This window comes from Miniopterus natalensis, chromosome 1 (genome assembly GCF_054644295.1).
Source record: "Miniopterus natalensis isolate mMinNat1 chromosome 1, mMinNat1.hap1, whole genome shotgun sequence".
NCBI lineage: Eukaryota > Metazoa > Chordata > Mammalia > Chiroptera > Miniopteridae > Miniopterus > Miniopterus natalensis.
In genome coordinates, this window is record NC_142081.1 from 180,188,348 (window position 1) to 180,204,838 (window position 16,491).

At 41.2% G+C, this 16,491-nt stretch overlaps 1 protein-coding gene across 3 annotated transcripts in view; it reads right to left on the reverse strand.

Moving 5' to 3' along the window:
* The window catches only part of FAM114A1 (family with sequence similarity 114 member A1), a 48,315-nt gene that overhangs the window by 6,670 nt on the left and 25,154 nt on the right, over positions 1-16,491 (reverse strand). For all 3 annotated transcript variants that reach the window (XM_087827847.1, XM_087827840.1, XM_087827849.1), the window contains 6 exons: positions 15,822-15,956; positions 12,500-12,652; positions 6,993-7,107; positions 3,279-3,370; positions 1,438-1,596; positions 456-595 (listed from right to left, as the gene is read on the reverse strand). In XM_087827847.1, the coding sequence (XP_087683973.1) occupies positions 456-595; positions 1,438-1,596; positions 3,279-3,370; positions 6,993-7,107; positions 12,500-12,652; positions 15,822-15,956 (794 nt within the window). The remainder of the gene's footprint in view (positions 1-455; positions 596-1,437; positions 1,597-3,278; positions 3,371-6,992; positions 7,108-12,499; positions 12,653-15,821; positions 15,957-16,491) is intronic.

A 16,491-nucleotide genomic window follows, 5' to 3' on the forward strand; every position in this document is an offset into this window, starting at 1 on the left:
CAATGTGTCATAACATTACAGAATTTGGAATATGTAGAGCTGGTATAAGTCCCTATGAATGGTGGGGTGTGTTTGCATATTTTTGTGAAGCTTGCTAAGAAGTCCCATTAAGGTGTCCTTTCAGTATTTGTGTGGTGTGTTGAAAACGTAATTACTCTTAAAGGTCTGTACTTCTATGACTTGGATCTATTAAAACAAACACTTTCTTAGCTCTGAACTATTTAGGGTGTCTTCTCTTAAATCTCTTCATAAATAATTCCTGAAATGACTAGCTAACTATTATTATCCTTGCTGACAGGGTTCATTTCTTAAGAGAGTACTTGTACCTTAAGATGAGCATAAAAACTGGAATTAGTTGACTTGAAAACTGAATCTTTAGTAGCCTAGGGTGTGTGTGTATTTGAATGGCACATGGATGTAAAACTGGAAAAAAAAGAATTTAAAATAACATTTACTTTATCAGAACTTTTGCTTGGTCCTGAGCTGGTTTCTCCTCTTCTTGTCCATGAAGAATTAATTCTGCTACTTTATGAAGCTGCTCGATACAGCGTGCTGTGACTTCTGCGAGACTTTCGATGGACAGCATGTATACTTCCTGAAATAAGTGAATGCAAGTAAGAAAATTATGCACTGAGCAGATGCTTTTAAAAAAAAAGTGATATTAAAACATATGTGTATGTATATATATGTGTGTGTGTGTAATTCTTGGAAAAAGAACCCAAATATGACCTGAAAAAGTTTACCCAAAGATTAATGGGTGTGTCTAAGGCTTTTCTAAGTGGAAATTCTGCCAGAAAATGGAAGTGCTGTCTGGTTCCCAGGGACATGGTTAAGTGTTAATCACGGCTATGTCCCTAGTTCTCAGAGCAATGCTGGGCACACAACAGGCAGGTGCTCAAGAAGGTGTGGGAAAGGGCGGTTGAATGAACAGACCTCAATGGACATTTTTCTCAGCGTGATCTAATTTTAAAAATTACCTTTTCTAAAATTAAAATCCAGTGTAAGATGAAGTTATTGCAAACTCATCTTTAAACACAGGCAGGATATCAATTATGCATATATATATTTATTAAGCTACAGAATAAAAACTATTGCAATAAAATTTTTTTTTTTTGGAAAAAGCTTCAATTACCTCATCGTTATGGGGCATAAAGACATTTTACGGTTACAAATTTGCACACAAGATGGAATTTCACTCTCAAGGTAAATCAACTCTGTTCTTAAAGATCATTTTCTCCCCTTCAAATTACAATTGTAGAGCTATGGAGAAAAGCTACAATAGCTATGCTGAGTCACCGATTATCTTGGTGCGGAGAAATTGTAGTATTTATTATACTAATTCTCATATTTCTATAATAAAAATGAAATGGCTTTCCCTCGCTTTAAATTAGGCTGCTAATAAAGTGAACATAAGATTACAGTCTAAAAGAGATGGACCTCAACGGCCTTCGCTCTCCTTTCTTCCTTCCCTTCTTCGGGGTGTTCGGGTTCCGTTTCCTTTTCTTCCTTCTCAGTTTTCTCCTCGGTCCCTTCTGCCACATCTACTGGCGCCTCGGCTTGGTCATCTCCCACCCAGTCGTGAGCTTTCTTCATGGCCTGCAAAGATCCCCAGCCAAGGCAAGACATTCACTGTGCAAATACGGGGAGTGAGAAATTCCCTGAGCCTTCAAGGCTGGTTCTCTGCACATTTGAAGAATGACGGGGCGATTCCCTAAGCTCCTTGAGAACAGCTTCTTGTCGCTTTCGGGCGAGGGGACAGAATAGAAAGGAAGGACGGAGAGGACGGCACAGGGTGGAGGGTGTTTTAAAAAGCACTCTAAGATGATACTCGGGTAAGAATAAAAGCGATGGACACCTTAAAAGGGTGATAGTACCTTTTTCACGTTTCAGGACCAACTATAAAAGAATCACAGTACTTTCTGAATATGTAGGTTAGGGATTCAGCAGGGGTCACTGCTAAAGCAACTGTCCTCATGGCTGTGGCTCATGAAGCCCTCAGTGCCGCCTGAGCCTGCTAATGCAGTGCCCTGGGGAGGTGAGACAGGCTCTTCTCCAGTCCTGCCAGGGCTCCGACCTCACGAGGAGGGAAGGGCCGCAGGACAGACCTGGCGCCACTCAGCGACTGGTTTAATTTCACAGGAGTGCCTAAGAAATTATGGCTACATTGAACAGGCATCAGCCACCTTCCCGATCTGCTGTTCCCTACATTTAGAAAGGGAGCTTTTATCAAATAGTTTTTAAGCTGTCTGCTTAAGTGAAAGTTGTATCTAAGCTCATGCCAAACCTACTTGTCATCTTAAAGCAGACCCATCAAAGTGTAATATGTCAGAGCGTTGAGTGGCATGTTAATGGTAAGAAGATCTGGGGAGACATAAACCCAACAACACGATCCTTGGTGTGCTGTCCGCTTTTAGGGACTGAGGTTCGCCTGACTATGGTAATAAACCGGGGAGGCCTTGGAGGCACCGCACACTCTCCGAGCAGTGGCAGGTGCTGCGTGGAGATGAATGAGGCAATTTCCCATTGTGTTCAAGTCACTGACCTGCCAGAGTCGGTGACCTCTATCGGAGATAAAGAAATTACTCATCTCTCCTCCTCACTGCCTCATTCTGCCCTTTCCTCACCCACCTGGATAAATGATGCCCTGTGCCAACCACTGCTCGCTAAAGAGAAGAAAGGGAAAACAGGGAGAGAGTAGGAAAAATGTCACAGTTTTAAGTAACCAATGATCAGTGTCCTCATTAAGAAACTCTGCAGCAAGACCTTGTACTAACTTGCAAAGCCGACTGAGGTACCATTAGGGGAACTCAGAGTGTTGTAGCTGGAAGATTCTTAGACACAGCACAGGACCAGAATTCCAGGTGGGAGGGACGTGAGGCGGCCCTGGCTGATGTGCTTCTCTCTGCCTAATTCTGGCCTGTCACTTCAGGTGGGGAGGGGAGATGGCATTTGAAAAAACCCCTTGGGGATTCTGTACTCCTTCTCTTCCCTATGCTGAAGACAAGCACTGCTCTGACATAAAATTCTATTTTGAGAAGTGACTTGTTTAAGGTCATAAGGTAATTACTACGGAAGCTGCAACTAAAGCATAGGTCTAGCACATTCTCTACCATCGCATTTCATTATGTAGCCTCCTTGAATCTTAATTACTGACCACAGGCTTTCCTCCACCCATGTGCCATTTGGGGTTTGGGGTTTTTCCATTTCAGGTGGGTCTCTGGAATTTTATAACTGAGACCTTCTTCTAAAAAACAAAATCTCAGACAGACGGGGCTGACCTTATTGAGTTTGTCAGGCGTGGCCGCAACGTGTAATTCAAAGAGAAGCTCTGTAAGCATGCTGGCAAATTCTTCTCCCTTTTCTTCCGAGCCTAGAAATAGGAAGCGACAGAAGTAAGAAGCATGATTTATTTTTTTCTTTTTCAAAAGGTGGCAGCTCCCCCAACCCACAGCCTGCCCTCCAGCTTCCAAGCAAAGATGAGTGTCGCCTACTTATGACACAGCCGCGAGGCAGCAGGCTGCTGCTCACAGCACTAGCTGGGGTGCCCCCAGGCTGGCCTGAAGGCAATGTGGGGGCTGGGAGAGACTTATCCATCTTATTTGCAGCTATAGGTAGGTGGTCAGTAGCTGTTTGCTGAAAGAATGACTGAGTGAACAAATAAATGACCTTTCTCAGGTCAACACTGTATTTATGACTTAGAGTATTGCTATGCCTAGCGTTGCAACACTGATGAGACCCAGGGCGCCCTTTCATGTCCACAGAACCACAGTGCTGAGGAAGGCAAATTAGTCTCGATGGAGGAGGTGATGTCTGAACTGAACCTTCAAGAATGAGAAGGCATTACACATGCACAAAGGAAGAGTTTGGGGGTGGAGGGAAGGAGAGAAGGGGAAAGAGCAAGAGATTTCATCAAAAGCTGAGATTCTCTCTCTGCTGAGTGAAGTTTTGGTCTCATCTTCTCTAGGTAGGCAAAGTAAGAGGGGCAGGGGCACATCTGAGCATCGACAAGATTTCATCCCCAAACTGCCTGGTCCTCCTTGTTCTGTAGAAGGCAGTGTTACAGGGCAGAAGGAGCCCTGCACTGAGGCTTGGAAGGTGCAGGCTCTATACCAGCTCCCGTATCTAGTGGATCTGTGACATGCGGCCAGTCACAGGGCTTCTTAGCTTCCAAACCTTCCTCTGCAAATTTAGGATAATAAAACCCAACCATCTCCTCGTTAGCTGTGTTGCAAGAACCAAATAATATAACAAATGCAAAAGTATTTTGTAAACACTAAAGTTTCATGAACTATATTGTTATGTGCTATAAAGATATAACATAAGGAGATAAAAAATATTTGGGAGTAATCAACACTAAATTAGGAAACAAGCACTTTGTGTAGGCCCAGCTTTTAAATGTGCATTCATGCTATAAAACAGGAAAATACACCAATAGCTTCGGCCAAATATTTTAGAAAAAAAATCACAGAGGAAAATGGAAGTGCCCAGAAACAGATGATAAAAAATGTTGCAACAAAGAATGTCTATTACTGCAACTCTTGGTCTGTATATATGGTGAGAAGACCTTCATCAAGACAATAAAAATAGAAAATAGCCTTTTAAAATCTCTTTACAACAGTGGTAAATGGAATTAGTATGATAAAATTATGCTCTGCTGGAAAGGCCAACATGCAAATCATTAGGTAACATTATTAAATGCAAGGGAGCCTGATATTAAACTCACCTAAAAATCACAGTTTACTTGGAGACTGTCAAAGAAATTATTTAGGTGTTAGGAGACTTTTAGAAATGTAAGTGCTCACGAGAAAAAATTTGATGAAAACATTCTAGTTTCTTCTCGAGTTTTGCTCCTGATTTGTCCACTCACCCCACTGGTAAGTTGTAACACTCCATCACAACTGGATTGATTTGACGACAACCGTGCTATTCTTTAAGTGTTCGAATGACATTTCTTTATTAAATTAATTAAAATTAATAGCAGTTTGATAATCTGGAGATGCCCTTTGGGAAAATGGATATACTATATGGGAGATTACCGGGTTCTGTCACTTAAGGAGAGACAGGTCTACCATTTCTTAATCTTGCTATTTAAGGGGACTTTAATTATTTTTTTGGTCATATTTTAAAAAAATCTCAGTTTAATGAAGTTCTACATGGAGACTAGAACACATCGTTTTCTATTTAACAGTATTGAATCAAGTTTTCTCTCCAAGAAATAGCACTAGTTGGGAAAGCAATGCTGCCTTAACTTGTACTGGCAACAGGATCTCTTTGATGTGACAGGGACTTTGGGAGCCTCTTTTAATCCTTTCGGATTGAAGCCCTAATAAGACCAAGGTCTACTTCCAGCATCAAGAAACTGAAGAGAAATAGCCTGGCTCTTTATGGTGATTGTTACTCTGGGAAAGAGGCATCTATATTAGTTCATCTTGAGGCCATGATACTAGTGGCATGACCTCTGACAGCTGTGTCCTAGTTTCTTCATTATTAACGCAAACACAAGGCTGTCATCCTTTGTGACTTTGGAGAAACATACAAATGCTTAAAAACATAATTCTCCAACAGTCTCTTTGACATCGGCCTCTTTCTATGCTTTAGTGTAATTGATTTTTCTATTTTGATGCAATGAACATAAAGCTAATTAAGCTGAAGGTCAGTATGTGGGGCTAAAGCTGGAGATGGTATTTAAATGACGGTTTGCAAATGCTTAGAATAATTTTGCCCTAAGCATGGAGGCTGAAGCATTGGACCTTTTAATTAAAGGTATGTACCACACCTGGGCACAAAACATTTCCAGCAACTTGACGGAATAAATGCATGTGATCACTACTCTGCATGTGGGTAAGACCAAGGGCAAACATCAATAAAAACTACCACTTATTACACCTTTACTATTTTCCTGGCATTGTGTTAGCACTTTAAATAATAATCACAGCTAACATTTTGAGCAGTTCTGTGTGCCAGGCACTATAATATATATTTTTACATATACTCTCTAATTTGATCCTCACAATATCCCTTGAAATATGTGTCATTGTCTCCATTTGACAGGTGAGATACGGAATTTCAGAAAGGTTACATAACTCATTCAAAGCCATACAGCATGTAAATGGTGAAAATGTGTCAAGTGGGACCCTTCAGATGGTCCTAGAAGCCAGCCCTGTCTTGTCCTTGGTTGCCTGACCTTTCAGCATAACCCACATGGAATACTGTTGTTGTGGTGCTTGCTGATGACACAGTAAGAAATCACTGTCCATGTGCAGAGCAAATGTTTTACTATATTCTGCTCCCAAATGGACAACTTAATCAAAGCATGTCTACCTTTGAGATCACTTTCCTCCCCTCTCTAGGAAGCCGTTTCTCACAAAATAGGTCCTGTGTCCTTGGGGCCATGTCATTGGCTGGAGGATTATCAGGAGAGCGAACCTGGCTCAGTTCAGTGATTGACAACCTGACATATCACTCCAGAGTGCGCCTTGGTATGAACTGTACTTTTTAGGTGGAGTATAGGCCACTTACAAATACATCCTAATTCCTACACATATAAATTAAAAGGGAGAGGAAAATATGAAAAGAAATCCATTGAAAGACCTGCCCACCATCAATATCAATCACATTCAGCACCTTCCACATGCAGATAAAAAAGTCAACATCGGAGCATACACGCTCGGCACCAGGCCCGTTTAGCGCATTGCCCTCCTGTTCCCTTGGCCACACCCGTTTATTTCATGCCTGTGATGTGCCAGGGATTGTGCTGGACACCAGAGACATAAAGATGCCTCAGTCAGGAGTTCCCGCCCAGCAAAAGAGGATTACAGACCACTGTGACCAGCTCCTGTAAGAAGAGCAGATGCCTGGGGTGTTTGGGGAGTGGAAGGAGGAGCACTGAATTAGATAATCCCACCCTGTTCAAAGGGGTGTGCTTATTAATAGCAGTTTCATAGGGTTATGCCAACACTTTGTCTTGCTATTAACTGACTATTTTCCTTTACCTTGCTCTTCTTGATTCTCTGATTCTTTGGCAGCAAAGATGTCTTTAATAGAAATTAGGTCATTTTTTAAGAGTTCCAGCTTCTCTCCATCAAGTGAGGCTAAAAATGACTGAACCTGAAAAAAGAAATAGGTCAGCATGACTGTCGTCTTTTCTTCCCCTTAATGACATTTATGTACAGATGTCCCCAGTTCTCCTGGACAGGTGATTCGTGGTGTGGGAGGTAACACCGGGTTGAATTGCCTATTCACTGTGCAACGCTGGGTCAGTTACTTAAGCTTGCTCGGCCTCAGTTTTTAAATTTTTAAAGTAAGATACACACCTCACTGTGATCCTCCTGCAGTAAATGAGACAACGGACAGGAGATGCATTGCAAAGATGCCCACAGCAGATGCTAAATGAATGGTGGCGGCAGCTCCTCCCCGACCGTGGTTACATACACTTTGGTGCTAACCCTGGATTCTAATATCAGCTCCTCACTTCCTAATGATGCAACTTTGGGTAATTTGTTTAACCTTTCTAGGCCTCAGCTTCCTTATCTGTAAAATGGGGGCTAATAGCATCTACCTTATAAGGTTGATTTGAAGGTTAAATAAAATAATGCACTTAAAAGTACTTAGAGTGATCAAATTATATATATATACACACACACACACACACACACATACACGTAAATATACACATGTAAATAAACATAAATATATATACACAGATATAGATACATATATACTTACTAGATGTGGGCTATTGTATTGGGGTTGCAAGAACACACAAAACACATTTTTCTTCTCAGAGATCTTATAGTCTAGAGAAGGGAGGCCCACATTAACTAAGAAAACCATGGCAGCCGTGAGTGGAGTGTCAGTGGGGCACCAGGGAGGGGCTGTCCATCCCCCTGGGGAGGCGAGGCGGTGTGCAGAAACTTCACAGGGGTTTGATGTCCTCCCTGAACTGCTGTTCTCTCTGCCCGTTGTTTCAGATCCCCTCTTTGAAACGATCTTCTGTAAACACTTAAAAATTATTTGTACAGATGGCCAGTCATTCTCTGTGAGTCTGAAGATTGATTTCAATTCCTAAGCTGGCCAAAGGGCATGGAGAAACACATAAAAAGTGAAGCATGACTACAGTACATGGCTTTTAATTTTTCGTTCCTTGGTTCAACACTTGCTCTGCAGGGAGAGACAGCAGAGGGGCCACTGTGCCCTTTAGAATGTGTTTTAATATTCATTACGGTAGTAGATTCGCACATCAGGATAAGTGAGAGAGTTAGAGAGGTCATCAGGATGCAGAACACCATTTTCCTGAACGCTGCTAATGCAACCAGCGCCAAAGCTCGGGAAGGAGCCTGGCGGGAAGTCATCAACACAAACCCATTAGCAGAGTTCAGTGGGTGAAAGCAAAATTGTGCTACACGAGGGCTGCCGCTCCTCCTTTTCACCTTGACCTTTTCAAACTCTTTATTGCAGCTCATACACTCATGGTTAGGTCTCAGGGTCCTAGATGTGCCCACGTCATATTGCTACGCTCTAGGTATATTTTCTAAACAGCAGTTTTCTAAGAATAAAGATAAAGGTAATTGAATAAACGTGTTAGAGTACAACACTTAGTGAAAATGTACACACACGTAGAACGTTTTGGTTTTCCTGTGTCTTCTGGAGGGGAGCCATCCTCCAGGAGCGACTGCAGTGGGGTTTCCTGCTTTCGGCACCTCTGGGAGGGTTCTTTTAAGCAAAGGATTGTTTTGTCAGCATCTGTTTACTACAGCATCTCTTTTGCTTCCCCCTAGTTCATTCTGTTATGCCAAGGCAATGTGAGTTGACTATTTACTTCACTCCAATAAATAATAATTAATTATGCATGGCTCAATAAATATTCGTGGAATGCTGACTACATGCTTGGCACTGTGCTAAAGTACTGTCGGGAACACAAACAGATCTGTAGACAGTCTGCCTTACGAATCTTTTCCCTGAAAGGGGGCACGGGGTACCGTTTTGAAGATTCTTGTTTGCTATTTTTGCAAAATATTGAGTATAATGGTAGTACAATTATTCGTTTTTCCTTAAGATTTATAGATCACACCACATTGCCATGCCGACTGCCATCCTAGAATCAATCTAGTAGATAATACTAATGCTAATAAGTCCTTATACCTCCATATACCCTGTCCCAGTTTCAGCCAGTGGAATGTTAGTGGAAGGGATATAAATCATTTCTGGGTCAAGAGTTTTTAAAAATGGAAGTGTCCCCTCTATGCGCTCTCTCCTCATGCTGGTGGGATTAAGAAGACACTAGATGATGGTCCAAGCCAATACTTCAGAGGTGGCCACAGGGGAGTCCACAGGGCCAAAGGGATAGCCTGCCCTGAGCCCTCACTCCCCCGACTGGAGCGCACTCCTCCAGGGACTCTCCAAGTTCCCTGCCACGGCCTGTATGGGCCTCTTCCCCAGGCTGTGCTCCTCACAGTGGGACCATCTCCTGGATGGGGACACTCCTGGGCCCAAGGGGTGACAAAGGTAGCTGTTTGCAGGATGTGGGTGGAACTTGAACTAAGTTATCCTCACATGCGCATGTGAGGCTCTCTGAGGTGAGAGACAATTGGAGATAAAAGGAGGAGAGCAGGCAGGAGGGTGGTGTGGAAATTTGAGGAGTCTGAGAATTCTAAATGGGAACCCGGCCTTCCAGGGCATTACAAAAGTATATTTGTCAAAAGTAGGATGACAGAATCTATTTTCTTCAGCAGTCTGTTTCCAAAAGTGCTTTTACTCTTAAATATTTGGTATGTGTAAGGTTGCCAGATAAAATATAGGACATTTGGTTAAATTTGAGTTCTGGATAAACAATGAATATTTTCGTAGTATAAGTGTGTGTGCCAAATACTGCACAGGCCATGTTTATGCTAAAAAATATATTCTAAAGTTAAAATTTAACAGGTCATTCTGTATTTTTATTTTTTACATCTGACAATCCCAGGATAGGCCTCCATTTGTATTCTTGCCAGAGGTCTAAGAGCACTAGGATGGGTCTAGTGCCCGGCTCCCTAAATGCAGGAAAGTTCCCTGCTGATCAGGCACCCCCGTCTGGGACTGTTATAGGAGGGAGGAAAACTCCTAATGGTTTTGACACATACATTATTAGGACTGTTTATTTCGGTACCCAGTAACTATCATTACTGAGTAAGCCAAGAAAAGAAGTCTGCATTACTTACTATAAAAACTACAAAAATCTCCAGGTTGGGGAAAGAAAACTGAGTTTGTAGGAGCAGTGTGCAAACAGAGGGAAATTCATCCCTCCAGGGACCTAACCTCCCTCCTAGCAACAGCAGTCCTTTGGGGCTCTTTTCCAGGGACCTGAGGCTGTTTCACAGCTGAGACCAGCCAGAGTGAAATCTCTGCAACAGAACCAGCCAGAGTGAAATCTCTCTCCACCACCATGATGGCCTCAAGGGGCCATGCTCCCCTGTAGTGTTTTTAGTAATAATAACAAACACATGTAACACAAGAATGCATATAAGAATAAAATGTCATCAATATTATATGTGCATATACTCATATATGTATAAAATGACAACTAACATTTATTGAGTGCTTATTATGTATTAGGCATGCTGTGACTAACTTCACATGGATTATCTCACTTAATTATTTTAGTAATCCTATTTTAATATGAAGTAGGTTTTCATTATTATTCCCATTTCATAGATAAGGAGACTGAGGTAAGACAGGTCCAAAATCATACAGCTACTGAATTATATTTGATCACATAACATTTGACTCCAAACACAGCTTTTGTAGGGAAAACTCTGTGCTTCATTTCTAAAGCACACCTTATCAGATTATCGAATTCTGATTCTATGGGAGTAATTTTATAACTCTGTAAATTGTAGATAGCTGATTGTAGTGTAAAATAATTCTTGTGTACAGATATGTGAATGAATTTTGCCCAGCTGAGGGACAACCTCCTATGGAAAAACCAGGTCTGTGTCCATTTGCGCGCTCATTTCAAAATTGCTTTACTCCATATAAATTTGTGGCTCTTTGGCTTTTCCTTTGAATCAGTTATAATATCAGTTTGGGTCCTTCATTTAATTAATGAGCTAACTAAATTCTTTAACTCATGCTCATTTTATATCTGTATAAGACTCATGATTTTGCTTTAAAAAAATTATTTGTTAACAGTTTAACTACAAGACTCACTGATGGCTCATGGACAACTTTTTAGCAAATAAACATGAGAATAACTTGTAATTCGATAATCTTGTGGGTGGGAAATAGGGATGTGTGTGTCTCCGTCTTGTTTGGATCTTGGTTGCCTGCTATGTGGCAGATGTCATCTTCCCCTGACTAGGTGGGCATGAAGAATGTCTCAACCTTCTCAAAGTCCAAACATGAAAGGGTAAGACCTAGAGAGAGTCAAAATCTCTTCCCCATTCTGAGGTTCACTTCCAAGTTCAGCTTCCTGTCTGAGCACCTGCCCCTCCCCATGAATGGCCCATAGCTCCTCAGAGCCCATAGCCCCTCATGAGAGGCCCAAAGGGTACTGACTGCCCTATGGCCTCCAGTGGAAAAATATCCCAGAGTACACTCAACCTGACATTCACACAAAAGAGCCACATATCCAATTAAATGAGTTAACAGTTTTGACAGAAGATGATTTGACTTTGGGTGGTGGGCACATAATACAGTATACAGATCTTGTATCATAGAAATGTATACTTGAAACCTATATGATCCTACTAACCAATGCCACCCCAATACGTTTAATAAAAAATAAATGAAATAACATAAAGTGCTTAGAAGAGTGACTATATAAGCTCCAGTATGAGTGTTTGCTAATTAAAGACACACATACATGCACCACGTAGGTCCTTCAAAAAAGAAATCACCAAACCCTGCTGATTTCTGCTCTTTGTGTTTTATTTTTTGAGATCATAGTGGGGGAATGTGAACATGCAGGGCTGCTGGGTGACTTCTCAGGTTTCTGCTCAGGGGCACTCCCAAGTAGAACTGTAACCACCAGTAGGATAATCCTGCACCTAATAGCCCAGGCAGTCTAACAAATGGCGATTAAATATATAACCCATAAAACAAAATACATTAAAACGTTACAGTCTGAAAGAAACATCAACTGCTTTGTTTGCATTGGGTGGGAATGAAGATGGGGCTTGGTAGGGCATCTTTGATCTGGGTACTATGTCACCAAAGGGAGGTGCAGAGTCGGGAGCCTGACAGCCACGCTTTTGAGCAGCCCTTTGCACCATTAGGTAGGGCTAGTGATGATTCTTACTGTGCTGGCCGTCTTGGGGATGCGGAGGAGTAATAGCTTGGCTCAGGACAGAGAGGAAATAATATGGAGCTTGAGGGGGTCATCAGGCTGGACAATATTTGTGAGCTTAGCACAATAAGGAGGCTCTAAAAATGAGATGTTTCAATGGCAGATTTTCCAGTTTCTTTCCTGTTTAAGAAAATGCGTTGACGGACATGTCATTGAAAATGACCAGTGCAGACGTACCTTGCTTTCACTTTCATTAGATAGAATTTCCAGAGCTTCCAGGTGTGACAAACCTTGGTACTCATCAAACAGCATCCCGTAGTGTGCGGTCCTCTCGGCCGGGAGCTGCTGCGCCAGCCTCAGCTTCTCTTTCTCCTTGGCCTCCCTCAGCATCTGCAGAAACACGAATATTGGAGCACTCAGTGTGCGCCTGTTTCCTGCACGAGACACGGTGACCTCGTATTTGTGAGAGTAGGTTTTAGTCGCTTTGGAATTTCTAAGGAAAGTATGTTTTTGATTCTACGGACAATTTTTACACAATATTCCACCTGGAATTTTGCATGTTCATTATGTACACAGCAAAACAAAGCGACAGTTCTATGCCTGGGAACAGGACTGGAAAGAAGCATAACAGAAGCTTAGCAGTGGTTTCCTTGGAAGTGTTTTCTGTGAGTGATTTGGACATTCTGTAAAATGTCCAAATTTTTTATAATGAGCAAATATATGTGCACTAGAAAAGTTTAATCTATTGTGACAGGGTTAACTGAAATGTCTGCACTTAGGCAGACTTCAAAGCAGAACCAAACTGACCTGATTTTATCTGAGTTATATTATTTTTTAAAAAATGTTGTGTAATTATTAAACTATAAAAAACTAATAAAATATAAACTCATAATGTATTGCTTACTAGACACTGACTATAAATAAGAGAGTTAGCTTTTCAGTTCTTAGATTGCTCATGAGGAGTTTGGCTGTAGACTGAGTCCCTCTCCTCGCTGATAGTTTTTTTCTCCAGTTATGTTTTTGTTGATTAAGGAAAAAGTCAACAGACAAACATAGGTCCACCAGCCATTCCCATTTTCCTGCGCTCACTTTCTTTGGTTTTAGGCTTCATTTATTTGATTCCTTATCAAGTTTACGGGGGCATTACGTTTCCAGCATTCCTAATACCTGTGAAGAGCGCCATAAATGCACTGGCCACCACCAGGTCACGAAGGGAAGATCACAAAAGGACAGATTTGGTTTCTATGATGTGTCAATAGAACAATCAGCCACTTCCTCCTTTGGGTCTTGAGGTTGTTGGCTGAGAGCCCACAGGGCCGCAGACAGAATTCTCCCTCCTGTTTGTCGTTAACTAAATAAGTACAAGCTCTGCATTTTAAAGTTTTCCAAACAACCCCATCAAGCCACTGGTAATTTTTAACACAATAAAACCTAGCGAAGAAGGTTGGTAGAAGAAAATGGATTCATGTGAAATATGGTGTCGGAGGAGAGCTCTATAGATGGACCCCAAGAACGATGAACGAGTGGGTCCTACGGGGCGAATTAAGCCTGAAACATCGCTGGAGGCAAAAATGACAAAACTGAAGCTGGCCTACTTTGGGCACATCATGAGAAGGCAGAGATTTGGAAAAGACAATAATGCTGGAAAAAATAGAAGGCAGCAGAAAAGCAAGACCAAATAAGGGATGGATTGACTTCATGAAAGAAGCCATAGGCCTGAGTCTACAGGAGCTGAGCAGGGCTGCTGAGGACAGGAAATTGTGGACATCACTCAGTCACAGGGTCACTGGGAGTCAGAACCAACTCAACAGCATGTAACATGCACACCCCTCCCCACTGATCTCGCTGGGTTGGTGGTGATAAAATAAAATAATCAGTTGACATTGAAATTGCTTCCTTTCTCTACACCAACTTCCATCTCTGACTTTGTACTTGGGAATAGAAAGGAAAGGGCTGAAATGGAAGTTAAGTTCTTTGCATGTTTAAGTCCTGGCATCTGTTTCTGGGACAATGGTATGTCTTCTAACTGGTCTCCTGCCCTTGGCCTGCCTCCCTACTCAGTCTATTTTCAACACAGTAACTAGAGTGATCCTTTCAAAGTCAGATTTGTCACTCCTCTTTTCAAAATGTTGCATTAGTTTCCCCATTTCACTAACAGTAAAACAAGGTGCTTACAAATGTCCTTCATGATCTGCCATAGTCTGTTCCCCATTACCATTCTCTCCTTATCTTCAACAGCTGTCATCCTTTCTCACTCCTCTCCCAACAAAAAGCACCCTTGATGTTTTTCTGTTTATACCAGATACTCCTGCCCCAGGGCCTTTGCACAAGCTGCTCTTTCTGACTGGAATGTGCTTTACTCAGACTTCTGCATGGTCAAGCCTTTCCTCTTCTTCAAGTATTTACTCAAATGCCATTATCTATCTCCATGAACCCCCAATTCATAATCCAATTTAATATTTAACTTGTCCCTCACTCCCACATTCCTGATTACCCTCCTCCTGCTCTACTTTTTTTTTCCACAGCACTCATTACCTTCTAAAATATTAGGTAATGTTCATTGTTTGTTTGCCTCTCTTCACTGGAACAAAAGCTTCTTAAGGACATAGATTTTTATCCATGGAGTTGGTAGTGTTGTGGTGACCCAGCTTAAGCAGGCCACGTGAATTATAGGAGCAGTGCTCAGGTGTGCCCCAGAATACTGTGTACTACACATTTTGCATGTTTCAGATGTATAATTAGAACAAACGCTGCAGATGGTTCATGTTGCCTCTTGGGTGACACATTTCTATGAGAACTGCTACTTACTTTTAGCAGTAGATTAATACAGATATGATAAAAATTGTGAAGGTGGCACAAGAACTATGGTAATCTGGGAAACTGACCAGGTCCAGTTCTTTGTTTTACAAGGATGTAAACTTTCAGAACTAGGAGAAACAAATGCTTATAAGCCACCCTGTCCATGGCATTTTGTTATAGCAGACTGAAAGGGCGAAGACAAATGGCATAAATGGAAGAACTTTCGAAAAATTATTAATTGAATAAAGCAAAGTACGAAAGAGTGTGGTTAGCAGGCTACCATTTGGTTGAACAGTATATACATATATATGTGCATATGTGTGTATATATGTGTATATGCATAGCTACATATATCTTTATCTATATCAATATGTCTATATCTATATGGTAATTCTGATAGAATCCATAAGAAGCTGTTACAGGGGTTGTCTCCCAGGAGAAACTAAGTGGCCAGGGAAAGGGGTATATTAGAAACTCAGTTTTCACTCTCTGCTATTTTGTGTCACTTGAGTCTGAACCATGCGCTTCAAAATATCTAATCGACTTGGGGTGGTAAACACATAATACAATATACAGAGGATGTACTGTAGAACTGTATACCTGAAACTCATACAATTTTATTAACCAATGTCACCTCAATACATTCAATTAAAAATAAGTAAAATTTTGTAGCCCCCCCAAATAGCTAATAAAAAAGATAAATAAGAATGTATTTATTTTACTGACTGAAAGAAAAACTTGCAAAAGTATATAATCCCACCTGAGACAAGGAAACAGTTCTTTCCATGAGTGTCTTGGTCCGCTTAAAGCCTGGGTCACTTTCCGCGAGGACATTCATGGTTTTCTTGCCAATGAATTCCAAAGCATCAAGCCCACCTGTTAGGACACTTTTACCCTGCCGGTGAGGTAATTGCATGAGATTAGATTTTTACATTTTGCTGTTTCGCAGCAGTCAGCAACTCCGAGACGGCTCTATCTTTAAATATTAAAATCAATATAAAGTCACAATTTTTTTTTTTTATCAGGAAATTTATTATCCATTTCATCCTATTTTCTTTCCCTTGGAAAAGTATATGTCATATAATTTGTAGGACATACAATGTTATTTAAAAAGGATGGTTAGGAAAAACCAAAACATGTTTGGGATTAATTTTACCAGGTCTCTGTGTATAAGTAGATATGTATCAAAGACATAAAATTAATAGGTGACCCAATTGCTACTTCTGTTTGAAAAAATGTTCATCCAAGTAACGGAGTTATTTGGAGCAATTTATTAAAATGTCAAATACCCTTGCTGGTTTAGGGAACTTTTAATCTCGGTCCCTGGAGCGTAGGGCCCTCAGGCTGTTTCAGATGGCTCTTACATACTTTTAGAAACTAGCAATAACTGCCTACAATCAGTATATTGATGGAATAAGACAGGTTGATTT